Source organism: Podarcis tiliguerta, assembly GCF_965153285.1.
Source record: "Podarcis tiliguerta genome assembly, chromosome: 17".
Taxonomy (NCBI): domain Eukaryota; kingdom Metazoa; phylum Chordata; class Lepidosauria; order Squamata; family Lacertidae; genus Podarcis; species Podarcis tiliguerta.
In genome coordinates this window covers 37195952-37223305 of record NC_139550.1, presented here as the reverse complement: position 1 = coordinate 37223305, position 27354 = coordinate 37195952, and the positions used below count along the sequence as shown (strand labels likewise).

At 44.6% G+C, this 27354-nt stretch overlaps 1 protein-coding gene across 10 annotated transcripts in view; it reads left to right on the top strand.

Moving 5' to 3' along the window:
- ATP2B3 (ATPase plasma membrane Ca2+ transporting 3) overlaps positions 1–25757 on the top strand; it is a 115394-nt gene extending 89637 nt beyond the window's left edge. For 5 of the 10 annotated variants that reach the window (XM_083419527.1, XM_083419526.1, XM_083419528.1 and 2 more), the window contains 3 exons: positions 2019–2201; positions 10287–10440; positions 22279–25757. In XM_083419527.1, coding sequence (XP_083275653.1) covers positions 2019–2201; positions 10287–10440; positions 22279–22304 — 363 coding nt within the window. In that variant the 3' untranslated portion in view covers positions 22305–25757. The remainder of the gene's footprint in view (positions 1–2018; positions 2202–10286; positions 10441–22278) is intronic. The other 5 variants (XM_083419525.1, XM_083419524.1, XM_083419521.1 and 2 more) reach the window with 2 other exon arrangements.
- Positions 25758–27354: the final 1597 nt, after the last annotated feature.

Sequence of the window (27354 nt, the reverse complement as noted above, 5' to 3'; positions counted from 1 at the left end):
GCTCTCAGGAGAACACAGAACAAGCATCCTTTCTCTTCAGTTCCATGGCAAAACGAGACTGAACTCTGAGGAGCGAGGAAGTACGTAGTAAGGATTCTTTTCCTTTGTTCCCACTGGGGCAAGCAGGAGACCTCACAGAGTGTCCTCTCTGGGAATTTACAGAGGAACTCCATGTGTCTTTTAACCTTTGGTTATCTAGCAAAATTTGAAATATTATTTTGTCTCAAGATTATTTCCCACCCTCGCGTAGCATTTAAACTTCCCAGCCGGGCTGGAACACTGCAGTATCCCAAACAAGTGCAGAAAAACTGCTGGGTGCAGAGTCCAGAACTCAGCTTCCTAAGAATCTTTGCCTTCATTTTTTTAAAACAAAAATCAAGTTCCTAGCCCTTGTGGCTGCAAAGATGGCATTGAAATGCACAGTAAAATCTCAGAAGCCATGAGTATGGTTTCAGTGTCCTGATTGCATCCTGCCTCTTTCCTATGACTTGGAGAAACAGAATATATCTTGCGAACTCAGCACAAATATATGAAAATATGCTTACTTTGCATAATGTACATATGTTACAGACTCTAGCTTTTCTATGCGCAGAATTTTGGCTACCTTGGGCCTATGGTGTTTTGCTGCCCTGGGCAATGGAAGATGCCATTGCATGCATGTGCTGCCACCTGAGGCAGCCTGAGGAGTAAAAGGAGGCAGGCAGCTGGGCTTATGCACTGCCTGAGGCAACTGCCTGATGGGTGGGCCGGCCCTGGCTTGGGAACAAAATGCTGATCTGGCTGACTAATGTTTAGGAAGGACTGTGCACAGAGGCAGCATATGTAGGTACTTCTTTCTTGCTGTCCTGAGAAATTGCAAGCCACTGAATCCTGCCCACTGGCACAACAACCGTGTAGGATTAGAAGATCGAGCTTATTATACCTCCTCTTTTATTGTGAGTTGTCAGAGTGCACCTTATAGTCAGATACTAAAGACAGGCATGCCACGTTCTCTTGGAACTGGGGAAGCACCAATCAACACCCTTGTTTAGCTCTAGTAATGAGCTGACTCATTAACTGGACATACTAGAGCTGTGGGGTGGTCACTTTTGGAGCTCTGGCATATGATCCTCAGTGGGCTCCCCAGAAAGCAATGGAGCCCTCAGGCCCTACCCACTGTCGGCAGTAGGTGGAGCAGAGTGGAGGGGCTTCTCACCTGACCCCTCTGGCAGGGGTCACTGAGAGAGGGGCAAGGCGCTGGGGAGTCTGTCTAGTGCTCCCACAGATATGTTTGCAGAATGCTGGCCTTGCCCCTCGTATCCTCTGGGTAAATTGCAGTGACTTCAGTGCTGTGAGGCCAAGGTGATCCACCACTGTCTGAAACCCATGGCCTCACCTGAAGAGCTAGAATCTTTTTGTAAAATAAATAAAATAATGCTGTGAATCTTGGGAATTGTAACCAAACATTGCACACAAACGCATGCAATCAAGCAAATTTGTAAAAAAAACAAACCTGGTATTGCTGCTTCTGGAGGTGATGTGCTAGAGAGTTTGGGCAGATTCTGGGGATCTTGATAGGGATGAAAATCACATGGTAAATGGTTGAGTGCTCCTTTCCTAAAGTGGATTTTCATTTAATGTAATTTAGTAAATGGCATTGAGATCAAGTAGCATGCATTCGTAAGAAACACGTAATTAGCCGAGCAGATTCAGCTCTTGCCATGGGTAGGCAAACTAAGGCCCGGGGACCGGATCCGGCCTAATCGCCTTCTCAATCTGGCCCGTGGATGGTCCAGGAACCAGCATGTTTTTACATGAGTAGAATGTGTCCTTTTATTTAAAATGCATCTCTGGGTTATTTATGGGGCATAGGAATTAGTTCATTATTTTCTTCAAAATATACTCCGGCCCCCCACAAGGTCTGAGGGACAGTGGACTGGCCTCCTGCTGAAAAAGTTTGCTGACCCCTGGTTTAAGCTATGCAGTCACATAAGGGCTCCTAACCTGCTGGTGCAACAGACGTCTGCTCCCTTCTGTAGGTCATTGCCACCATCCCCACCAGCCACCTGAAGTGCTTGAAGGAGGCAGGGCATGGCCCCGGGAAGGATGAGATCACTGATGAGGAAATGGCGGAGGATGAGGAGGAAATTGACCATGCTGAGCGGGAACTCCGTCGTGGCCAGATCCTTTGGTTCCGTGGCCTCAACCGTATCCAGACCCAGGTATGAGATAATGGGGAGGCGCCTCCCGCCAGGGCTTCCCTCACCCTTGCCCAACCCTTCCTTTGCTTTAGCAGTTGACTTGACGATAAACCTTCCATCTGGTTATCTCCTACCCCATCCCAAGACACCTGATGCTCATGCCTGGGGGAGAGAGAGAGAGACCTCCAATGCTGGTCTAAGCATTTCATTTCCCCGCTGCCTTGTTTCAGCAGAAAGAACTAATGAATGCAGTGCTTGGATGCATGAACAGAGGCAGCCTATAGAAGCAGAAATGGGATGACGAGTTGCTGGGTGGTTTGGAAATGCCCAGAAAAATGAGAACAAAATATGTGGCTGAGATGGTAGCAGCAGAAGTGGTGGTGGTGGAAGTAGCAGTAGTAACAGCAGTCATAGAGTAGTCCTTTCTATAGTTATCAGGTAGGTTATTTGAATTCCCATATTACTTTTAGGGAATGGAGGATAAGAGATGGTGACTTGTCCAGGGCCATCCAGTGTGGCTGTAGCTCAGTTCTGACCTCTCTGATAGTAGCAAGGATCCCTGCAAAGCCACATGCTCCCTGAGCTGAGCCCATATCCTGTGCTCTTGCCCCATTTGAAGGGCAGAAGGCAGCCATAGTAAGGCCAGCAGAACATGCACTGTCTAAATCACCCAAGATGTTATGCTCCATGCTCCATTGCTCCTGTTTTTTCAGGAAGCCAGTGTGGTATTAAAGCTGGGGCATCAAACATAAGATCCTGCAGTGTTTTCACCCTACTATAGTCTACACAATCTGAACATTTCCAGGGCCACAAAGCCACAGGCTGGTGTACTTACTCTCAAACCAAGCCACTGTTGGCAATAGTCCAAGCTATTTACATTAAATTGGTATCTGTGCCTAAGACACACTTGCAAATGTCTGTGTGCTTCCTTGTACTGGGGAGGTGCAGCAAGCAGATTCCAGGAAGCAGACTTTTGTTATGAACCCTCTTTCAAAGCCTCTTTTCTTCCCTGCCTGGAATATATTTTAGAAAGTGAAGCACTTGCAGTGGGTGGTGGACAAATGGAATATAGGTTTGGGGGAAATGATATTTGTCAAATTGAAGGAGAATGGGCATTTCGGTGGTGGAGCGATGAGGAATTTGGCCCTTCAAGTCATTTGGGTTTTATATCCCTTCATCTTACTAGTGGCAGGAACATACCTCCCTGTAGATTAATGATGTCTATAGTCCCCATATGGTGGCGACTGCACTGAGTAGCATCTAGAGCCTCAAAGTATGAACATGCATCTTGTTTCCTCTGGAAGACAGTCCTTGCTTTCCTTATAGCCAGATTTTACAAGTTTGCCACAAGAAGAATAAACTATGGAGATCAAATTCTGCAAATGTGCTTAATTGACTGGGTAGTTAGTTTTCTACCACACCCATAAATCATTCAAATGTGATTTATTAGACACAAGTTTCATTTGGCACCTACAACAGTGACACGGTGGATGTTTTCATCCAAGTTTTTTCTCAGAGTAGACCTATATAAGTTAATGAACATGACTAAGGGCTCATCCACATTTCCACTTTTCTCATGCCCAGAAAGCAAATAAATACAAAGACTTTATTTACGTAGCCAACAGGCCATAGCATCAAAGGGCAAACACCAACAAAAATACATTACAAATATTGCCCAGAAAGCAGTTTTCTGCTTAACCCACTTTCTAGGCATGGGTCCAAGCAGTTCCCCCCTTGACTTGCTCCTTTCCCAGGGAAAATCCCCTCTTTTGCTGTAAATCTGGTGACAATCTACAGAAAACCTAATTGCTGTTTGCTCTGATGGAGCGCTAAAGAGCAGTTTTCCCCAGGGAAAAGCAACAGGACAACAGGAAGTATGGGTAAGCCCTAAGTCAGATCCATTAATTTCAGTAGGCCTATCCTGAGTGAATCTTAGTTGAATACCACCCAGTGACACTGATATTATCCCAGTTATAAGGAAAAGAGGTATTCACAGAAAATAGGCACTGTGACACACAGAAAAGAACTCCTTCCATAGTCACTGGAAACCTTGCAACTCTCCTTCAAGTCTCAGGCTGCTTCCACACTAGGGGTTTATTCTGGAACTGCCACTCTTGGTCCACTTACTCTTTTAAGGGGCATCTACATGACATTGTCATTAAACTGCATCTGCCCTATATTTTCCCTGTACTTTTTTCAACTTCTTTTGAGAGCCCACAAATGCCAACATTGTTTGAATAGAATGGAACTGCTGCAGAGGCATGTTAACTCTACTCTTCTGTCCTTCTTTTTATCTTTTTAAGAAATGTGGTTTTGATGTGTGCAGTGACATTTGGGGCAACTGAGCCCTAATCTGCCACACCTTTTCATTATTACCTTTCCATCTGGCTCCATTTTAGCAGTGTGTTGATTTTTTTAAGCTTTACTTTTAGATTTGTGTTAAAATGCTTTGTCACATTAACAAAAAAATAAGAGCAGCAACACAATAACACTTCAGTGAAAAAGCATTCTACTGCAAATGTTAAAATTCACAAATAAAATAAGCATGCTGCTGAAATGCATTTTTACACTGCTTCCACGTGGCAGTTTATTGTAGCAGCCTTGGTGCTGCTCATACATACAAGTTTTGTGCAGCACCCACTCAACTTCGTCTTCATTAAAAGGGAACCTGTGAAAATGATAAATAGGGATTAAATGGGGGGGTATGGGACATCTTTTTGATGATGTTGTTGTTGTGTGGATGCTGTGAAAAACTTGGAAGCATGAGCAGAACAGTGGGCTTATCCACACTAAAGAGTGGGGCAAAATGCAAGTGTGGATAAGCCCAGTGTCCACAATAACCTGCCTTACTTTCTTACCCATAATGCTGCCTTACTTTCTTACCCATAATGCTATGTTGCGCCCTTTAATATGGACAGAACAGAATAAGATGTACATACTCCAAAAGTGCAATGCTGAGTGAAGTATGGGAAGTCCATTTCAGTTTCACATGTTGTTTAAAGCAGAAGAGCAATGTCTGGGTAGCTCTAATAGCCCACAGTCTGGAAGCACCCTCAGGCAACCACTTTTACTTCATCAGGCTTGTAAACAGCCATGAGGTCCAGAAACTTGTGTCTTATTTCTAAAAGGCAAATCAAATCTAGGATTATCTGGTATCTGACATCAGCATTGAAGATCAAGTACCACAGTCTTAGCTCTGCAATAAAAGAATGCAAGATTATACTCGGACATAAAACCCACCTGGGGGCAGGTTGTACCACCTCTAGCCATTGTGGGCCTTCTGTGCCACACACTTCAAACTAGGTCCATGTGAGAGGAATGATTTCAAGACAACCATGTCTAGCTTCTATGTTCTAACAACATGCTTTCTGATTGCAGCCCTTCCCCACCCCCCTCCTCCCTTCCCACTTCCTCAAACTGCCTTAAAGAGGGGGTGGGACATGTGCCTGGCAATTTTTCTTTCCCTTTAGCAAGTCAAACAAAAGGTGGTTTGTTCTTGCCTTAAGACTTGATGCTCATGGGATCTCAGAAGTTCTCAGGCCTGGAGCATGATGAGGAATGACCAATGGCATGTTGCATAGCAAAGTTGTTGCTTAATGGATGAAATAAAATGAATAGAACCCGGAATCCCAACTCTTCTCCTGCACCAGCTCCATTCCATGTAAATATGGCTGATTCCAAGGCATCCCAAAGTGAGGGAGACTGCTCAGCTGTCCCCATCCTCTTGTTTCCCTTTTCTAAGAAGAAAACAACACACACTCATATGCAGCATGTCTCAGCAATGCAATGCAACCCAGCGATCCTGGTTTTGCTCCATACGGTAAACTTCACAAGACGTTCCCCTACAGGAATGAAGGAGCAGGGCTTCCAGAATGGAGTGTAGGGCTTCCAGGCAGGCCCAAGCCCTAGCTCTTTCACTTTTAAGCACTGTGCCTTATCCCCAGCCCGCTAAACCGGCTTTATCCTGTGAGATGGTGGCAAAGCATGGCAGCAACCTGGTGTTAATACCAATCTGCATCAACTTGCAAGGTGGAAGCATTTCCCAAGAGGCCGGCTAGCTGTTAAAGAGGTAGGATGACCGTGTGTCTTGCTCTGCAGGGGATAATCCTGTACCTGAAGGGCTGTCTGTCTGGTCCAGACCCTGTTTAAAGAGCCCTGTCTTGAAGTTGCCCATCAATAGTTAGCATATGGACTGTGCAGACACACAGAGCTCAGCTAGTCATGGTCTTCTTCCCTGCTATGGTGAGATGTGTTGGATTTTGACTTAAATTATAGTAATTACTTCTAAACTTGCACCTATACATATAAACTAGCATATACAAATGGTATGCAATCTGTGTCCTCCTTTGTCCTCCTTTTTGGCTGATGCGTTTGCTTTTTTTGTGGTGCCAGCCTAGGAAGAAGGGAGCAGGGTGCTTCCTGTGGTTCAGAATATGCCTTGCATCAAAAGATGACTGGCCTCAGAACGATGGAGGCTCTCCTGCATCCAGCTGCTCATCCCATTTGCACCAGCAGGAGATCAAGAATTCCTAACTGGTCCATGGCCTTCCCTCCATTCCCTGATGGGTTCATTTGGTTTTATAATAATATACACAACCTTTGCTACAACCTAATGAGGACAAGTTCCCCATTGCATAACTGGGGGGAAGTGCAGCCAAGAGAGTGACTTGCCAAAGGCCACCTCAGTGAGTCCATTTATTTTCCCTGCAGAGCCACACTGGCTTTGCGCCACCACTCACATGTTGCTGGTAGTCATGAAAAAGTGAAGGTGCAATGAAGGTGAGCTTGCAGTGTGACTGAAATACTCCACAAGACGGAGAATTGAGAGAATTGTGACTTCTGCAGCAGAAGAAATTCATCACATGTTCCATACAACTGCCTATATTTGAGAACTGCTAACGGCAGTCTGATTTTTGTTTCTTATTCTGGTACTTCAGATGGCCACCTGTCATGGATGCTCTTGTTGAGATTCCTGCATTGCAGGGGGTTGGACTAGGTGATCTGTGGGATCCCTTCCAACTTCTATATTCTATGGTTCAGTTATTTATGCATGGTTCACTGAAGGGCTCTTTCCCTTCCCCACCATCCCTTTCCCCTGTGGCATCACTGAGCCCCCTAGACATAGTTCTCAGTCGGGTGCATGGGACACACCTTGTTCATACATTCAGTGCAATTCAAATGGTAAGGCTTTCTATGGACTACCACTATACCATTTCCTATTGCAGGTGTTGTTTACATACTGGAATGATTCCTCCTACAATAAAAATAAAAATGAATGACACATCCTTGCATTTAGAAAAATGGCATATCAGGGCATGTTTTCCCTGACATACTAGTTTTCTACTTGTGCAAGTTTGTTTCTGGGGAACATTCCCCAAAGTGCTAGGAAAAGCTTCGCTGGTTAATTCTGCTGAATCTATCAAGAGCTTTAATACCTCATTGTGCTTTTTTGGGTGGAAAGGAGATGAGATGAGATGATTAGTGGCTAAGGGCTGGCTTAAAGAGAACCCTGGCATGCAGGTGACACATGCAGTCAGGTGTGTTTTTACCTCTATCAAAAACTTTGAACAAGGGTCTACAAACATAAATGCCTATGGGAGCAGTCTTGTCCATAGGATGCCTGCACTCCTTTTTCTCAATGGACAAATATGTGAGCAATGCATACTCACTTAGGCATTTGCAGAAATGGATGACACCACTATCCATCCCAATTCTGTGTAAAGTGGTGCCCATAACCCTGCTGCATGAATTAGCTATGTGTGTTTCAGTAGTACCAAATACAACTGCTATATTTGGGCAGGGGAAATGCCCCCCCCCCCGTTAAATCTGGGGAGGGGGTGTCTTCCTAACCATGTGACTATGACTTGCTTGCTTGAGTCTTCGATAAACATCTTGGCCTGTTTGCTTTCACACTCTGGTATAGTAGTGAACTATATCAAAGAAGAATTCAAGGAGGGTAATTTGCAGGATTGGGAGGTAGATGCTCTGTGATTTTTTTGTTCAGGTAGACAGCCTTTTCTACACAGTAATATTCTAATATTAGTCCTTTGATTCATTACTTATATGGCATGGCACGGCATGCTTCAATGTAGGGCAGCTCAATTTTAAAGCAAAAAAGTGGCAAATGTAGGTAGCAACCGTCTCTGCTCACACACGACCCAGCAATTTAATGATAATTTACTATTCTTTTTGTTCTTTTATTTATCTCTTGGGCAGCAGTGTGTTCCCTTTCTATACAGACCAACACTGGAGCACTCATCTAGCTAGCTGCATAACAGCACACTCTTCAATTTTTCCCCATAAGGCGTATGCAACAGGAAGGCAGGGGTGCTACTTTGCTGTTCCATCTCAGACTTAATATTGCCCTAGCCCTGCCAGCAGTGGGGACCTCAGGGTCTCAAATTTTCCCGGCGCCCTGTGCAGGGCCAAAACCCAGTGCCTTCCCCCTCTCCATTCTGAAGTATAGTTCTGACATCCCCTGTGGCTCTGTGCCCAGTGCGCACAAACCGGCCACACTCCCAGCACTCGGCTGCCAGACATTTTATTTTATACTTAATTTTGCCAACAATTTTTATTTGCGTAACTAAGATTAAACAAAACAAAATAAGTTCCTAGCCAGCCTCCAACAATGAGATAGGCTACAGAATGAAAAGCTACTCATAATCAACCTTCAACAATAAAGAGGGATGGTTTTTATATACAGTATTTAGGCTGCAATTCTAAGTGCGTTAGCAGGAAATAAAAACAACAGAACAAAATAGCACTTTGTTCTGAGTAAGCCCACTGTGTTCATGTTGTTTCAACAAATCAAAAGTGGAGAGGCGGTTTTCTTTGGCAACTTCAACAGTATAAAAGAAATAGAATCTCATTGTATGAATGTGTGAATTATCCTTATATTTATAATTTGTCTCAGATTTATTTAGCAAATATTTATATGCTGCTTATCCACAAGAAGATCTCAAAGTGATTGACATAACATAAGGGGATCTACAACTATGTTTCAGTTGTTTATGGCTCCTGGTGGGCTTCCACACATGTGGAAAGTTTCATGGAGCTGGGTATATTCTTACAGCGACTTCTCATGCAATCAACTGAGCTTGGGTTCAGGACAATCTTGCTCAAAACATACATAGTATCCCCCAAGATTCAGAGCAGGGGAACTGCAAAATGCACCGTTTAGAGACTGCACTTCCTTCTGTCGGAGTCCTGCCAAGGAAGGCCAGGCACTAGGGAGTAGATTTTGCCTTGACAGCAACCGTGACCTCAAGGGCAGTGCTTTTCTTTTCCCCTTAGGAATTAATGCCAGCTGTTCACATGCACAAGAGGAAGTGAAACGGTATACACTGGGACACAATTATAAGTGGAGGTAGCCCTACTCCCTATCGCTGGTCATCCCAGTCCTCAAGGATCCAGCCAGCTGTTCTACAAAACCCCACCCCTTCATGTGTAAAATCCTATCTTGGCTTCAGTTCCTTGGTCATGCTAGAATGTGGCCATATGTTAAGAAGGAACAGATTTTCTTGAATGAGAGATTTGTATTACTGCTCAGTTATATAGCAATTTGAAATGTGCAAATGTTTTATGACCATCCTCTTGTTTGAGGCTGTATTCGTTGCCCCTTGGTGATGGCTAATGATGAACCTATTGTCCATGATTCTTGCCTTTAATTATTTTATTATTTCCCCCAACGAAGCTGTAACACTGGTCTTCACAAACATCTTGTAGCAACGAGTTCCTCAGGTCAGTTGTGCCTTGCACTCTGTTCTTAATGGATTAGCTACAGCCATTTGTGTCTTGCTGGATTTCCCCCCAACAATTCTGGTATAATGTGCTGCTAAGGGTTTGTAATTTGTGTAAACTCTTTAGAAATGGAGCCTTCAAGTGTGACCAGTTGCCTCGATCTTCTGCTGGTGCAATCTGCTCTTTCCATAAAAGAACATCAGTGTGGTGCCAACTCCCACTAGCTGGCCTCTGGTGCATAATGCTTCATAGACTGTGGCAGGAGGCCAAACCCCCAGCATGGCCAATTCTGGCTGGTATGCGCTGTTCCACTGCAGCCGCTGCCCGCTGCCATCCAAATTTTCTATCTCATTTTCTCTCCCGCAGATGGAGGTAGTTAGCACCTTCAAGAGAAGTGGCTCCTTTCAGGGGGCTGTCCGACGCCGCTCTTCCGTCCTCAGCCAACTGCACGATGTAACCAATATTTCTACCCCCACTCACGTAATTCTCTCCGCCGCAAATGCCAGCGCCGGTGCCGGGAGTGAGTCTTGATTTCCTCTTACTGCTTGTGATTTTTTTAAAAAACAAACAAACCAAACAAAGACAAAAAAAACCCATCCTATTTCTGCCCCCCTCCAGTATCCCTTCCCTTCTCTTCTATCCACCCCACCCACCCACCCCCTTGGCCCCTCGTTGCTGCAATCACTGTTGCAATATTATTTATTTCAGTTTTTTCTCTGTCCGGTCTCAGTCACGCCGGATTTACAACTTATATAAAGCCATACAATTTCTGCGCTTTGCCCCTCCTTCTTTAGCCACCTGCACCCCTTTTCTCCTTCGTTTGCTCACCTCTTTCACCTTCTCTATCAGTGGCTGCTGGTTTTTAATGGACTGGAGTCAGATCCCCAGCTGGTGAGGTCATGGGCAGGGAGGGAGGGGTCTGCATGGGCAGGGGGTTCTGTTTCAGTCAAAGGAACTGAAGCACCGTAGAGCACTACCAGCTGGGGATCCAGCTTCTTTTCTCGGCCTAGCCACACATCTTGATGGTGATTGGTGTTTATTGTGGTGTTTGGTGTGTGTCACTCACTGTTGCACGTCAGAGTTTTGCTGGGGTGGGGTGGATGGGTGTTGCATAGAGGAGAGCAAAAGATTGGGTACCAGACCCCACAACATGAAACTTTTGGACAATAACAGCTTATTGCATCACCATTCCTGGGATAAATATGAAGTCATCTGCTTTTCATAGTGAGGATCAAGGCAATTCTGGTGTAGATTAAATCTGTAGGAAGTCAGTACCAAAAAGAAAAAGAAATGCAGTTTTTTGCATAGAGCCAGTCAACCAACACAGGAGAAGTTCTTCCTTCTAACCGTGACTTCATGCCCCTGACTGGAGAGGACACTAGAATGAGCTGGCAGGTCAGACTCGCATTGTTACCTCTAAACACCAGATGAGGCTGATTCAGGCCACTAATAATCACAGCTGTAGTGCAATTCACATTGGAATAAAGAGGCTTTGCTCAACAGCAGCTGCAAACATCTTCACTTACATGATTCCAAATATCATCTTCCACCTACACTTCACATTTAAACCAGTGTGGACAGGTTTAGTGTCAGGCTTGCCCATCAAAAACCAGGGTGTTGAGTAGATTTGTCCCTTTTTTTATTTTTTGTAAGATAGCTATCATAAATCTATGATTCCAGGCACATTTAACAGTTCCTCCTTCTTCCTTGGGAACCCTGGGAACTGCAGTTCTGTGTGGAGGAGCAGGGCAAGGATCTCGAACAGAATTCTCAACATCCTCAGCAAACTACATGTATTTGTATGTTGGATCAGCCCTGTCTTGGTTCCTAGACTGGGAGCCAAAGCAGCGCAGCAGGTTTGAAACTGGTTTAAATATGCATGGTAGACAGCATATGGGGTCCAGAGAAGAAGTCATAGCAGCTCTTGTTCACCCCCCACTCAAAGTGAATTTATTATAGAAAGCCTCTGAATAAACAAATACTTTGAAAGAGAATGTGTGAGAAAACAACAATCCTTGCTCTGAAGGCTCAAGGCATTACAAGAGTGAAAAGCATGTTTATGGAAAGGACTGAAACTCTGGGGTCTGGGATGTGTCAGGAAAGGGGAGCCTTTCACTTTGCTCAGAAGCAAAAGGTGAGAATATGCCTCTTGAAGGCACCCACAGGGGTGTCATGGACCAGTTCCTCCGTATGTTAATGAAAAAAGTGGTTCCCTTGCTCCTTTTTTCCTCCTCAGTCTCTTTCCTGTGCCTCACCTATCCTTCCCTCTTCAGAAACTATGCTATGCCAATGCTTTCTTGGAGGGGGGGGGCACAAAACCCCTCTTTATTTTTCATTTTTTTGCACGACAGTGAAAGAACCAAAGAGGTAAGCTGTCCACTCCCTGAACTCCAGCTCTCGGATTAGGTCTCAGGTATTCTCAGCAAGTTGGTTTGTTTAGAATATTTCAACAGTCTCTTTTCTTTTCTTTTAACCAATCTAAGCCATGCTGGTGGTCATGCCAGCGCTGTGGTGTGGCAGTTTCATGGTACCTTTTGGTATGACATGTACTGGCCTTGCTTTTCAAAGGGTGTGCACCCTGCCATGTAAACCTTCGAGTATGGCCTCGTAATCTTTGCTGCAATTTCAGCAGTTGTTTCTCTCTCTCTCTCTCTCTTTCTCTTTAAATGCTGCCTTTATATTAAACTCTCTTCCTCCCTTCCAGCGAACTGCTGTTGCTCCTTGGGAAATTGATATCCATTAATGGCCTTTGGTCTTTCCCCCACCTCTTGCATCTTGGAAGTGCTGTGTCAGTTATTTTGGTTTATTTTGTTTTGATGATGATTATGTTTCTTTTTTAGGAACCATGTTGTGGATGGCAAATGGGTTTCTCCACCCTAATTTTTCCAAAGGGGAGTTTGTCATTTCAGGCTCACAGAATAATCAGGGAGCACCTGAAACATTTCGGTGCATGAAACAGAAAATCCAAACTGCACTTTCCACCGTCCCTCTTCCCTGCCCCAAATTAGCACATGGCACAAAATACTGAGCAGCTCCCCTGATCAAGTCATAATGAAATGAATAAACCCGTGTAACAGTTCATTTCAAAGTGGCAGCTGCACAAGAACGTCCCGGTGGATTGTGTCTTGCAACTGTTAATGACGCCTAAAATCACTGCCACAGGCAGCTATCTCACCTCACCTCTTGGAATAAAGCCTGATAGATTCCAATGTAACCTTCCTCCTCTTATCATGGTGGCACAAATGCTTCTGTGTTAAGAGTGCTTCTACACTAAATGATTAGGGTGAAATTGACATGAACAGAATAGTGACACAATTTCCACAAATGTAGATGTATTTACTTAAAGAGGCGTATAGTCCTATACACCAAGAACCCTTTTTGGCCACTGCCGTTAACCATGTTGATAAAATGGATGTCATCCCAAAAGTTTATTACATCTTTTTTAAATAAAGAATTAGCATCGGTAGTAGGCAGAGCAGTAAAAAAAAACCCAGCACCCCTATTTGACACCAGCATTGCTGCAGCTTACCTAGACAGGGCTGTGGCAGGGTGGCAACAAATTACTAGTTAGCATTATTATTTTACAGTGTTTTAGCACTATAACACCTTAATACAGAAAGACACTTAACAGCATTTTCCTGTTGCATAACTGTCTTTCATTAAAGAAAATAAAGGTGGAATAACATTTCAGATCTAATCTAAAAAATTTTTTTTTAAAAGTGGTGTCATAAACGCCACTCACTGCATGGGTTATAGTGAATGAATTTCAGATTGCTTCAACCACAGCAGGTTGGGATAGAACACAACAGGATGCCTGCACAGAAAACTACACACATACCTCTTGATGGGGTGGAAAGTCAATTGCAATTCCCCTTGTAGCTTAGGGCTTGTCCACACTTCCACTTGTCCCACCACTTTCCCCTGGGAAAACCCACTGCTGTGAATTATGACAAACATCAATCTGCAGAAAAACAGATTTGTTCTGATTCAGTGGTAAACAGCAGGTTTCCCCGGTGGAAAAGCAGTGGAACAAGTGGAAGTGCAGACGAGCCCTTAACATCATATCTCATACACATGAGCTGAGCAGTTATTGGCAAGACTTCTGTGCCATTCATAGCAGACTCCGACATCCAAATTGGTGACAAGTGAAAGTTCCTTCAAGGCTGCAGCTGCCTGCTTGGCAAAACTTTGACTGCTCAAGTGCTCATCTGTTTTGATATACAGGCGACTCTCAACTTACACTGGCTTACATTCTGCGTATAGTCAAAGCACATCTTTTGCCAAGCATGTAAAGCTGAATGCACACAAGTTAAATGTGCGTAAGTTGTGAGTTACCTGTACTCTTAAAGATATGCCAGGTATTGTAGACCCTACATAAGAATCATATCTGGATGTGGGTGTACATTTCATTATTTGCTAGGGCTAGTGTTTAAATAAGAGTGGGGCGGAGTTTTAATATTTATTTTAAGAAAATTTATTCAATTTAAATGTTTGGTTATATGTTTTTATCATAGCGTTACTTTCCCTGACCATAACCTAGAAAGACAAAATTAGTTGTGTTTATCATGAACAGCAGTGACACTGTCAGGGCAGGATTCTGGGGCAGATGTCCAAGGTCCTACTCAGCAGAATGATCAGGAGAGCCCCCAAACTCAAAAGGACTGGCTAGCTACATATTGAAATAATCAGATATTTTAAAGACATCTCTCACACATAAGACCATTAGTCAGAATCTAAAATTACCCAAGTGCTCCACTGCTGAGGTAAAAGGATCTACTACAGCAGTCCTGGTCATACATTCAGGAATTTGTTACATTGCAAAATCAAATTGGCCAATACTGTGAGAGCAGTCGCACATACACACAAAATGGGGTACATGTATTATAAGCATTGTATGACCTCTACAATACCACCTCCATGGGTCTGGAAAGCTATAATCTGTACACAATTTGCCAGCTCAGCCATGACGTGAGGCATCCTAGGAGTGCATAATCAGAATCACAACTTGCAACTTTCACTGCAAGCCTAAACCTCTCTGCTCAGAAATAAGCTGAATTCAATGGGACTTGCTCCCAGATAAGCATGTATAAGATAACACAAACTTTGTTGCCCACTAATAGTCATCCTGCTGTCGTAATAACAAGGGCTAGTAAAGACTTGGGCTCTGATTCATGTTTGTAAATCTGGAACCAGAATGTGGTAGTTGAAGTCTGTACTAACAATGTTATCAAGGTATAATTGGTTGTAGTTGACAATAGGAAGTATAAGGGAGACACTCCCAGTAACACTCCCAGGGAGGCTGAGTTCATATTACATACACAAAGCACAATATGCATGACAAAAACAACATAAAACAAAACCCAATATTCGATACCCAAGTCTAAGATCTATTGGATACCTAAGTAGAAGGTTGCAGCCTCCCACAGGCTGCTGCCCAATATTCACTAGACCAGACTTCCCTACCTGGTCCCCTCTAGGAGTTTTGGATAACATCTCCCATCAACCTCAGAACTCAGTAGCTAAGGCTGATGGGAGCAGTAATCCAAAATAGGTGGATGGAAGCAGGTGAGGGAAGGCTGCATTGGACTTTTTTGGAACCTATTTTTGGAACCCCTTTTCACGAGCCTGACATGAACCCCCTGTCCTCTTCCTTCTCCCTTGCACCTTTCCCTTACAAACTTTCCCTTCCTATTCTCTCCCCTTTGCAGCTGCCGAGATATCATGGATGGAACCACCTCAGTATCAGCCGGGGATTTCCTGTAGTGTTTTTGTAAAAAAAAAAAAAGAAAGAAAAAATAGACACAAAAAACAATAACCCCAAACAATAAACCAGCCAAAGTGTTCCCTTCTCCCTCCCCCAACTCCCTTTCCTCGTTTTCTCTTCACCTGCCACCTTCATCTCATCACTGCTGCTTTCTGCTTTCTCATGGGGACTTGGGTCATCACATGCAGGTATAGGATGCAGCCTGCCTTCCCAGGTACCCTTGCCACCTCACCAAAAGAAGAAAGAATGAAAAAGATAGGAAGACCCTCATCTATTTTAGCATGGCCCTCAGCTATGTAAGGCCCAGATTTTCTATAGTGGCTGCTTCTTTAGGATCAACAAAGAGAGAGATGCCTGCTAAACCAGCAACATCAGTTTTAGAATACGGTTTCTATCTGACCGTGTAAAGGGCATTTTAGAAAGCTGACAGTGAGGCTTACCAGGCATTTGGGCCTCTTAATGAAGGAGAAAGCAGATCTGAAATCCAGAGGCCCCACATTGATCTATTTGGAAAATCCCCAATCAGAAGTTAGAATAAAGTAAATGCTAAAATCCAGAACAGTGTTGAGAGGAAGAAGACCCACTGGATTCACCTATCCATGTGGTATTCCTGAATACATGCCTTTACTTTCACCCATGTATGTGAGTGGTGTCATTCATTCTTGGAGGGGAGGAGCTTCTACTTGTCCGGCCCCCATTAATATAAGAAGGCTCTCTTGCAAGGGATGCCCACAGTAGCTCCATCAGAGGCGGGTTTAGGGCAGCATAACCATTTCCACTGCACCAGGCACTCAGCCTAGCACCACAACTATGAAGTAGTGAATTGAGCAGAAAGGAAGGCAAGGGTCAGGTGCCAAATTTTTGCCTTGCATAGGGTGCTGCTGAAATTTGAAGGACCGAAGTCCTCCCCTGGCTGAATGAGTTCTCTAAGGTTGGAGACACAAGAGGGCTGGAGTTTAGATCTGGCATCTAAATTTCATCTTATAAAAGCCAGTGGTTCTGTCACACAGGCTGGGGGAACCTGTAGCCCTCCAAATGTGGCAATTCCCATCATCCTTGACCACTGGGTGTGCTGGGTTGGGATTGATGGGAGCTGGAGCTCAACAACATTTGGAGAGTCCCAGGTTCTCCACCCCTGCTCTAACATGAGCACAAAATGGAACCTCGAGGCAGGCTCTGCTGAGGAAGAAGTGCCGAGACGAAGGGATGGCAGGCAATTTCAGGAATCAGTGGTTTCATCTGAGTTCTAGAATACAAAGTAAATTCTGTAAAATCTGAAACACTTGAAGCTTCAGCCTGTTAGTGGGGCAGGCCCAGGTCAGTTTCCGCTTGGGAAACCTGGGAATTGTAGTTTGGTAAGGGTGGTGAGAATTCTCCATTACAGAAGCATAGCTCTTGTCAGAGAACTGCAGTTTCCCAGAAGCAGAACTGCTACTTGATCAGTTTATGACTGGAATTCAGACATGTTTTTTTGGGGGGGGAGTGTTAGCAGTGGGTTTTGTAACCTTTCCTGAACTCCTAGTGCAGAGCCAATGCTGAATCATATGTATTTCCACTATATGCCCAGTGTCTTGAGCCCTTATGTTCCCAAAGGGTCCTATCCTGCCCCCCTCACCTGCTGCTTTCCCTCAACCTGCTGGCTCATCTTTCTTTTCTGTGTCTTACCATCCGCTTTGGGGCAGGGGCAAGAGGGCAGCCTGTGGGGCATGGACGGAGGCACCAGTGGCACAGCATGAACTCATAATCCTCCCTTCCCTTGTCTCCTCCCCAAAACAGCAAGGATGGGCCTCAATACTCGAAAGTTTACCGTACTGTTGCAGCAATGCATGGGTCTTTCTTCACTTCGTGTCCTGAGGCTGTGATTGGAGGCATCTTTCACTGTCTGTCTGTCTGTCTGTCTGAGCTGTTTTGCTTCTCTGAAGTCACAGTTTGGGGTTTTCTGCCCTGGTTTTCTTGCAGCATGAAAGCAACCCCTCCTTCCTCATCTCCACTTCCTCCATCCAAAACTTGTACTCTTCCAGTGGTGCATTGGGAGGGGGCGTTGCTATACAGTGGCGTAGCGTGGGTTGTCAGCACCCGGGGCAAGGCAAGTAATTTGCGCCCCCTAACCCGTGGATTTGTGCCCCCTAACCTGTGGATTTGCGCCCCCTAACCCTAACCCCCAGATGTTGCGCCCGGTGCGGCCGGCCCCCCCTGCACCCCCCACGCTACGCCACTGTTGCTATATGTACCAGCAGCTGCAAACCATCCACCACCTTGCTTTCCCATCTGCACAGCACAACACTGCGATCTTTTCCTAAGAGGGCAGCACTCCAAGTGGTTCCATGGCTTCGTTAGGAATGTAGTCTGGTGGCATCACCAGCTTCCTTTAAACAACACCCCCCCCCCCCGACCAATATCCCTATTTCAAATCTCAAATTGTTTTAGTTGATTCCCTTCCTGCCCCAGTAATAATCCTGTGTTTCCATCCCTTCTTAAGAGGGAAAAAGCACTATGGGACCATTTCATTCAGCTCTGCACAGCCTTTGGCTCTGCAAATTGAATGTAGCCCACCAGCTGTGTAGATACCACCAGTTGGTAGATACTTGACACCAACAGGCAGATACCAAAAACAGGAAGTTCGTGGGCTGGCTTGGTGAATTACAAATTATGTAGGTCTCATTTAATTCATCCTCTCAACTCTCCTGTGAGCTACATACAGCAGTCTGGTTACAATACCCATTTATGACAATTTGAACCGGACAGAGAAAAGGTGATGCATCCCTGCTCCACCTTCAGGTTTTAGAGACAAACTGCACATGAAGACAGGCTGCATGTAGGGCTGTTCTATCTTTACTTTTTACCCTTTGCCCTTTAGGTCTTTATCTACTAAAAAGAAACCCCCCCAACAGCCCCCCCAAAAGCTTTTTGCCTCTCGTGAGAAATGTAGTTCTGAGAGTGATTTAGGTCTTTCCAGTATGATGATTGGCAATCTACCTTCTTTGATAGGGGGAACCCTAACAATCACCAGTTAATAATAATAATAATAATAATAATAATAATAATAATAATAATAACAACAATAAAAAATTATTATTTATACCCCGTCCATCTGGCTGGGTTTTCCCCAGCCACTCTGGGCAGCTTCCAACAGAACACTAAAATACAATAACCTATTAAACATTAAAAGCTTCCCTAAACAGGGCTGCCTTATGATGTCTTCTAAAAGTCTGGTAGTTGTTTTTCTCTTTGACATCTGGTGGGAGGGTTTCCACAGGGCGGGTGCCACTACCAAGAAGGCCCTCTGCCTGGTTCCCTGAACTTGGCTTCTCGTAGCGAGGGAACTGCCAGAAGGCCCTCGGCGCTGGACCTCAGTGTCCGGGCAGAAAGATGGAGGTGGAAACGCTCCTTCAGGTATACTGGAATGAGGCCGTTTAGGGCTTTAAAGGTCAGCACCAACACTTTGAATTGTGCTTGGAAACGTTTAAAACTTGCCCTGTAGATGGTGATATGCTGAGAGGTCACTGGTCCAAGATAGTCAACTGCCAACAGTTCAGGGAGCAAGAAAGCCAGGAAACCAAAAAGGAGAGCAATGTTTAAGGTAGACAAGGCTGACCAAAGACATATTGAGATGGAAAAACAACATGGCCTCCCTCCTGCTAACTAACCTTGAAAATGTCTCATATGCACACCCTTTTGAAATGAACCATTGTGTCATCATGAAGCAGTTGTTCATTTTAGTGGGACTTGTGCATGAGAACATCCTGGTGGGTTGAGCTTCATGCGTTGGATTGGTCTCCAACTCTGCTGCCGTTAATGGTGCACAAAATCTTCCGGAGGTAACAAGCTCACGTTACCTCATGGCAGGGGCACAGTGTTACCCTGAGGGGGGAACGGCTCAACAGATAATGTCAAGTTAAACATGTAATGCAGCAACCAAGATACCTGGGACTGAAACATGATATAACCCAGGGTGATATAATTACCTGCTTTGAATAATCAGAGGCCAGGGTTGAAGAGCAAGGTAATGACATTGCCAACATGGAACAGAGTAAACTGAACATATTCCTAGTCTTTTAGATTTATTATATGATGCTAAGACAAATCTTTCCACTCCCAGTCCCAGAGGGGCCTAAGTAGAATGTAGCACCTGCTACATTCATGACTACACAATTGCATAGGAACTTGCCCCCTTTACCTTCATGTAGCTGACCATTTACTAGCTGGTAATTTACCAGTGTACATGTAACCACTTGTTAAGCCAGCATGGTTTTATCATGTGCTAACACAAATTTTACCCCTCCCCTTATTTCCTGGGTTTCTGATAAGTATGAAGATTTTCCTCACAACCTGGCAGAACAATAGAAACAATGGGCTTACCAACCATCTAGTATCTTACCACCCAGCAACAAAATTGTGTGTATTCACTAAAAGTTTACTCCGAGCAGCCACATTAAAATGTTGGGTTCTAGTTTTGTTTTTCACTTTCTGCGCAAAGCTGAAAGTCGGTTGTAGGACTCCTTGCTTTACCATGAACAGCAACAGAACCATATTTTTCCCCTTGCTGACTGTAGAACTTAAAATGGTTCTCTTCTCACATAATAGCCACACACCATTCCCAATGGAGGAAAGAGCATTTAGGAGCCTCAGACCTTCAAATACCATATTCTCTCTAAGCTCCATTCTTACTTGCTTAGCTACCTTTCAGTATATGACCCAGTATTTCTGCCTTTCCTGCATGCTTCCAAATTGTGCTGGGGTTCTGGGTTTTGCTTTGTTGCTTTTTGTCTTTCTCTTTTAGGCCTTCTCCTCAGCTTGATCCTTCCCACCCCATCTCCTGGGTACAGGAACTGGATTCTGGGCCCCTAAAGCATGATGTGGCATGATGTGATGTGGCACCCAACTGCATGTGCTGCCCTAGAATGTTGCGCTTCTGTCCTATTTCTTTTGCTCACTGGGCATGCAGACAAGTCCACATTATGTGTCTCTTGTCCACCACCAGCTTCTTAAGCGCTAATCAAGATGAGCCACTCCTCTCTCATGGGAGAAAAAGTGTTCCCCCTTCTCCCACACCAAAGTGCACCAGAAATTTTGAGCTAGGAGCAGAATGGTTTAGCATTTTTACCCACAAAGCACTGCATTAAGATGGACATGGCAGTAAGCACACTGCATGTTTATTTTTGAGCCATTTCCCCCCAGCCCTTCCTTGAAAGAGGCAGCAGGTTCGTTCCATTCGTGAAACCAGACAGGCTGAGAATATTTTAAGCTTTTTCTGAAGCTGGGAAATCAAATGCTACTCCCCTCTCACCTTTGGTAAATTAGCTGCTATGTTCTCAACTCTGAGGAAATTAAGGGGAGCCCAACTGAATTTTAAACACCTGTGTCAATTGCCAGACTGAGGGGCGAGAAGATGGGGGGAAACAAGCAGCAAAGAAACAGAGCAGGTATGAAATGCTGTACCCCAAAACAAAGTTCAGGATTTTTCCTGAGTGTAGAGGATTTTACACACACACACACACACACACACACACAATTTCTTTTCCGTTCTCTCACTTTCTTTAGATTAAATTCATTTCCACCCTCCACTGTCTGTCCCTTACAAAGCCACTAGATTGTTTCACCCAATGAAAATATGTTGGCCACATAACACCCTCCCCCATTCCTGTTCTAACCATCCGCACTTGCCATTTTTCCTATTGATTCTTCTTCTCATCCCTTTTAGTTTTTTGAGTTCTTCACTGCTGATGAGGGCTCCTTTAGTCCCCCTCACCTTTCTTCCCAATCACCCCTTCCATCAATGTCCACCAGGAATCATAAATAATATCCCAGGTATGGCGAGGAAATGGAAAATAAAGAACAACAAAACACATGAAAACTGGGCTACAGTTAAGAAAGCAGAGGGGCTGGTTGTCCGCATGGGCGGCCGCTCTTCCACCAGCTTTGAGTCGGGCCTTGGGACTTAGAAGCCAAAGAAAATGAAGTGGGGCGGTGGGAGGTGACATCAAGAACAGGATAAAGCTGTATAAAGCTGCACAAGCCTGTCTTTGGCCTCTTTGCTTCTGCTTATAGCCTATGAAAGGTGGGTCAGAGCAGAGTTTATGCAGCACACAAAATTTGTATGGCTTACGTCCAAGTTACCATCACCTTAAAATGTACAACATCACAGACTTATCCTGGCTTAACGGTCATTCCCATGAAATCGTAACTCTTTAATTGGAAATAGGGACATACAGAATTCTTAGCCCCCTCACTGTGCTACAATTTGCTGAGGGAAGCCATGACAGTTAAACTGGTATAAAGCTGATATATGCTGTTTTGTAGCACAGAAGTGCCCTCCATTAGCTAGCAGGGCTGAAAACAAATTCACCTGAGATATTTATGAAACCCTGGAGAACCACTGACAATGCTTGGCCTGACATGGGCTGAAATGAGGAGGAAAATTAAGTGTTAGGACTGCGAGGTCCTATCCCTTCTCCTCAGCCTTCTCCTTGACCAAGCCAGCTTGGCAAAGGACAAAGTTAGCAAGTCCCACCAATGTGGCCTGGCGTCCGTTCCGGCTCTCAAGAGTCAAGCTCTCATTCTCTGTCCTCTCTTTCCTCTTGGCCTCCCCTGCAGATCCGCGTAGTGAAAGCGTTCCGTAGTTCCCTCTACGAAGGGCTGGAGAAGCCAGATACGAAGACCTCCATCCATAACTTCATGACAACGCCCGAGTTCTTGATCAACGACTACATCCACAACATCCCCCTCATTGATGATACAGACGTGGAGGAGAGCGAGGGTCCCCCGAGACGGCGCTTCCGGGCCAGTCCCCCACCATCCCCCAACAAGAACAACAACGCCATTGACAGCGGCATCTACCTAAGCACGGATGCCAGCAAGACACCTACCTCCTCGTCCAGCCCTGTTAGCCCGCTCCACAGCATGGAAACTTCCCTCTAACACAACCCCACCATGCAACCAGTCAACATGACTTTCTGCACAGCAGGGGTGTTCGGTTCCTCCTGGGAGACAAGGACTAGCTGAGTGAGTCAGGAAAGAAAGCGGGCAGGAGATGGCGTCTCTCCTCTTGACACTGGAGGTTTTTTCTCTTGACGGGGTGGAAATGGACACGGTTTCTGCCACTGGTTGGCTCAGGCAAATGAAGACGAGAAACTGAATGGATGCAATGAAAAGCGATAGACAAACTGTGAAGGGGGAGAAAAGTTTTCTTCAGAATCACCCGTGAGGGGTTTGTGGCTGAGTCCCGGAGGGTGTACAGGAAAAAAAAAACAACCACCCATTTCTCTAGTCTGTTCTTCGTTTCTCTTTGGACACAAAACACACTCACCGAACCCACGATAATCCCCCGTTTGGGGGTTGCTTTGATTTATTTCTGGGACCTCTTTTCAGGTTTCCCCTCCCCCCCAAAAAAAAGTTTAAAAAAGGAACTATATTTGCACCGGAAAAAGAACAAAAAAAAAGGAAAAAGGAAAAAAGAGGAATAATCTAGACATCTATTATCCTAAATATATATATATGATACCAACCAACAGATGTATTAACGGACCTTCTGACCATAACGCATGCCTGTTATCAAACCCTCTTTTCTCCTTTCCCCTCTCCCCCAAGGGAATTTCAGCCTGGGGCAAATCTGTTTTTGTTTTCTTTTTTTAAAAAAAGATCATTGCTTGCTGTAGCTTGTATTTTATATCAGGGTTTGCCGGGGAAAGAACACTGATTATTTCCTCTTGGGAGCGGGAATTGACTGAGGGGCAGTTGCTGAGTACAGTGACAGAAGCCCTGGTGGGCTGGCTCTTGCACAGATGCAGAGTGGCGGAAATTAAGGGCCTAGTTGCACTGGCACAAATTTGGGCCTTTTCAGGCAGTTATCCAGAACCTGACCCAAAGCAGGCCTCCCTGAAATGGTGTGCTGCCCACCAAGCCCCCTCCCTGGAAGTACTCTCAATCCAAATGCTTCCTAAAGCTGGCAATTTTGATCAGCTTCCAATAAATATCTGAGCAAAAGAGACTGTTTAGAAGGGGGGGAAAGATAAAGATTGAACTACTTTTCTTTTAATCTGCTAAGAAAGAAAGCAACAACTTTCTTGATATTTGAAATTTCTCATTCAAAGCATTGATCAGACTGGCAAAGAAGTTGTATTTCTGATAATCTTATATTTTGTGCCCAAAATGAAGGAATAGGTTTCTAGCCCTCATGGTTGCGGAAAGACATTTGAAAGCATGCAGGCTTAGTGGCCAGCAGTTAATGACTACTCATCAAGTAGTTCTGGCTTCCACTCATTTTTACTTAATAATGCTGATTTATATTCAGTTTTATTCCAGAGTTTAGTCATGTTATAATGCTTTTCCTTTTACACTGGTTTCAAGGACTGCATATCTCCAGACCCGATGACAGTACCTGCAAATGCTGGGCTGGGAGAAACAAGGTTATTAAGAAAATTCCACTTTTCCTTAAGGAGACTTCATGCATATCCATTCTACTTCACTATTTTTTCCTTCGCACAGTTGTGTACCATGGGAGCCACAAACCCACAAATTCAGCCTCTGCAATCCCCACAATCAGAAAAGATCCCAAAAGGTACCATGGCAGCGAGGACTGGGGTGCCCTTGGGAGCAACAAGGTGGGAGACAGGTCCATGAGGCCCAGCGCACTGGGAAGCTGGTCTGCTACACAGAGAAAGGAGAGCACTGCAGCCTTTTCTTGCAGCTCCCATGCATTACTGTTCAGCCCGTTTGGGTGAATGGCCTGGTGGGCTGTGCCTCATACTAGTTAGCGGTAGAGACTGCGTACCATTTGTACACATTTCTGCCTCGTACGCCTAAATCACAAGGCAACCGTTTGAAGGTGGCAGAGATTCCTGCTGCTGAACAGTGTGTATTCCTGGCTCACATGCTACCTTGATCCTATGCACAGATAAGTGCTGTGAGGTGGTGGTGAGGAGGTAATGTTTTCTTTGCTCGTTTATATCCCACTCTTCCTCTCGGTTCAGGGTAGCCTATCGCACATTCTTCTATGTTAGTCCTGCAACAATCCTGTCAGGACAGAGAGTTAGAGAATGAGTTCATAGAATCCTAGGGTTGAAAGGGACCATCTAGTCCAAAATTGCAGCAGTCTTTTGCCCAAGGTGGGGCTCAGACCCACAACCCTGAGATCAAGAATCTCATGCCGTATCAGAGGCCACCAAGTAGCTTCCATGGCTGGGTGTGATTTCCCTTGTTTAACTCTGACGTGCTATTGGATGGATGCGCTGCATTGGCTTAGAGAACCTTTGGTCTAGCAGGCGAGGGCAGAGAAAGAAAAGTTGAGGTTCACGGCACAACAGCACATGGTGTCATAAGGTTAGAAAAACGCCTTTATTGCCCAGAGAGAATACTGGCTTCCACCAGGTTAAGCTTGCCTTCATCTTCTTCCAAACCAAACCAGCTTATCTTAACCTCAGTTATACAACATTCCTGCCAGAAAGAACCTGCGAAAAGCTCCAAACTGCCACTGGCTCTCCATGGCAGCAAGCATGGATCTGGGCAGAGTGCAACCACTGAGCTTAAATGAAGGGCCAGCACCCTTTTGCTGATGCTGAGGGTTTCTTACAAGTATCTGGTGCCGTGGTCTGCACTGATACAGTTCCGCAAGGTGGGGCTACATAGAGGCCACCAAAGACCCATTCATAGTTCTGTCACACACGGTGACAAAGGAGCTGCACCTACAGCAGCCAGGGGGAGATGGGGAAGGAGTCAGGATTCATGGGTGCTGTCCCTGACCAGACTGTTTTGTCTTTCGCTGCAAAGATGAGTCGCCCTCAACCCCTTGCAGCCCCAGCTTTCTCCGCGTATAAAAAACACGTAACTAAAAGTATGTAATATTTAGAAACTGTGGAACATACTCTGCATTTTCCCAGGGCAAACCTGCTTGAAAATACCAGCTGCAGCACTGTCAGAAAAGCCATCCCTTCCACGGAAGGGCAAATGCCAAACCCATCTGTAAATCTTTTTGTCGTCATCTTTTCTTTCCAAGAAAAACAACGAAAACAAAAAAAAAGTTTCTTTTTCCTCATCTGAGTGTTTAAAGGGGAAAAAAATAAAAATGGAAATCTTAAGTGTTTAATTTTCAAGTAAACGGAATGGGCCACCAAAGGAAAGCTTTAGTCCCAGTCTGGGCTTATATATGCACACACACACACACACACCCATCCGAACAAAAAAGAGATCACTTTGCTGCTGTACAAATTTGCCAGGTGTTTATCAGTGAGTTTCTGCTATTTCACAAGTGCGGGAGGGTAAGGGCATTCCTTCTAAGGGAGAGGGGGATTGCGTTTCATTGGGGATATTTTTTTTCCTAAATCATAGTAAAAAGGGGGAAAGGGTGAAAGGTTTTTTAAAAATAATAATAAATAATAATAATAATAAATAAGTAAAAAAAAAAGGCGCTTGTACATTTGTCCAAATGTAAGAGGCCATCCAAAAATCACAAAGCCATCAGGCTAAAAGCCCCCAAGATTGCTAAATTGCTTTAATGACTTGATTATTAAAACAAGACCAGGCTGCTACCCAAAGCGAAAGCAGAAAACCAGCCATAGTACCAGGATAGCAACACTTTCAAGCAAAAATGGGGGAGAAATAAACTACAAGTGCTACAAAATATTGTTTGCAAGCCCAATTTGTTTTGGGGGAAAAAATTATCAAGAGCATTGTAAATGTACAAGTAATATATAAACCACCGAACTTGGGTATTGGATAAATTTTAACATGCATTTATGATAATCTATTGCATTTTGTACCAGTTATCCTTCTTGTTATTTGTACATTTACAGTGCCTTTGATAAAGGACTTTTTCTCAAAATGCAATGGGCTGTAATAAATAGTATGTAGAGTTTATTTCCTTTCTTTGGCTGCTACCATCATCATTGTCAAGTGGACCACACTGGGGACCATCCATAAGGGACCTACAGTTTGCGTAAGTTTGGTAAACCTTTTTTCCCACTCTCCTCCATCCTAAGGAGTATACACTAATAGTAAGCTCCATCCACTGTCCCAAAAAACTGTAGAAGAAAACCCTAAAAGAGGAAGGGGGTCCCAAAACAATGAAAACTAAGCATGCAGTGTGGGACACAAGATGCTGACTGACAGTGGTGGGGAGAGGGGGAGGGGCTGGCTTGCTAGAACGAAGAGCTGGAGCACGTCTCTCTGCAACACCGTGTGGCTAGTCCAACTTGTTCTAACCAGTAGCAGATGCTTCCTTTGTTACAACTCCACTTCCAGCATCCTCTCCACTTGATGCCCGACAATACTCTCTGTAGATTGTCTCTTTGAGTATGCTGGCTAAGGGTATTGCCAGGTTTGGAAGACACACCACAGGTGGGGGGGGGGGGCTAAAAGCACACACATCCTCATTCCTTACGTTCACTTCCGTTTGAAAACTGAACTGGTTTTCCATTCTGACTTCTAATATGAAGTATAAACGGCATTCACCCTAGAGATGAAGAAATGCCATTTTTGCTTCCATGGGCCACTGAAGAGTCATTCCTACAAGTTCCAGGATGTGTGTCACTAAAGTAGAAATATAAAGTATATAAAGTAGAAATATACTAAAGTAGAAATATGGCAGACATGCAGGAGCTGAGCTGCAAATGTACTGCAATGAGAGGTCAATCTGGAATAGATCTAGTTAACAAGTGGTGAGCTGGCAGCCATCAG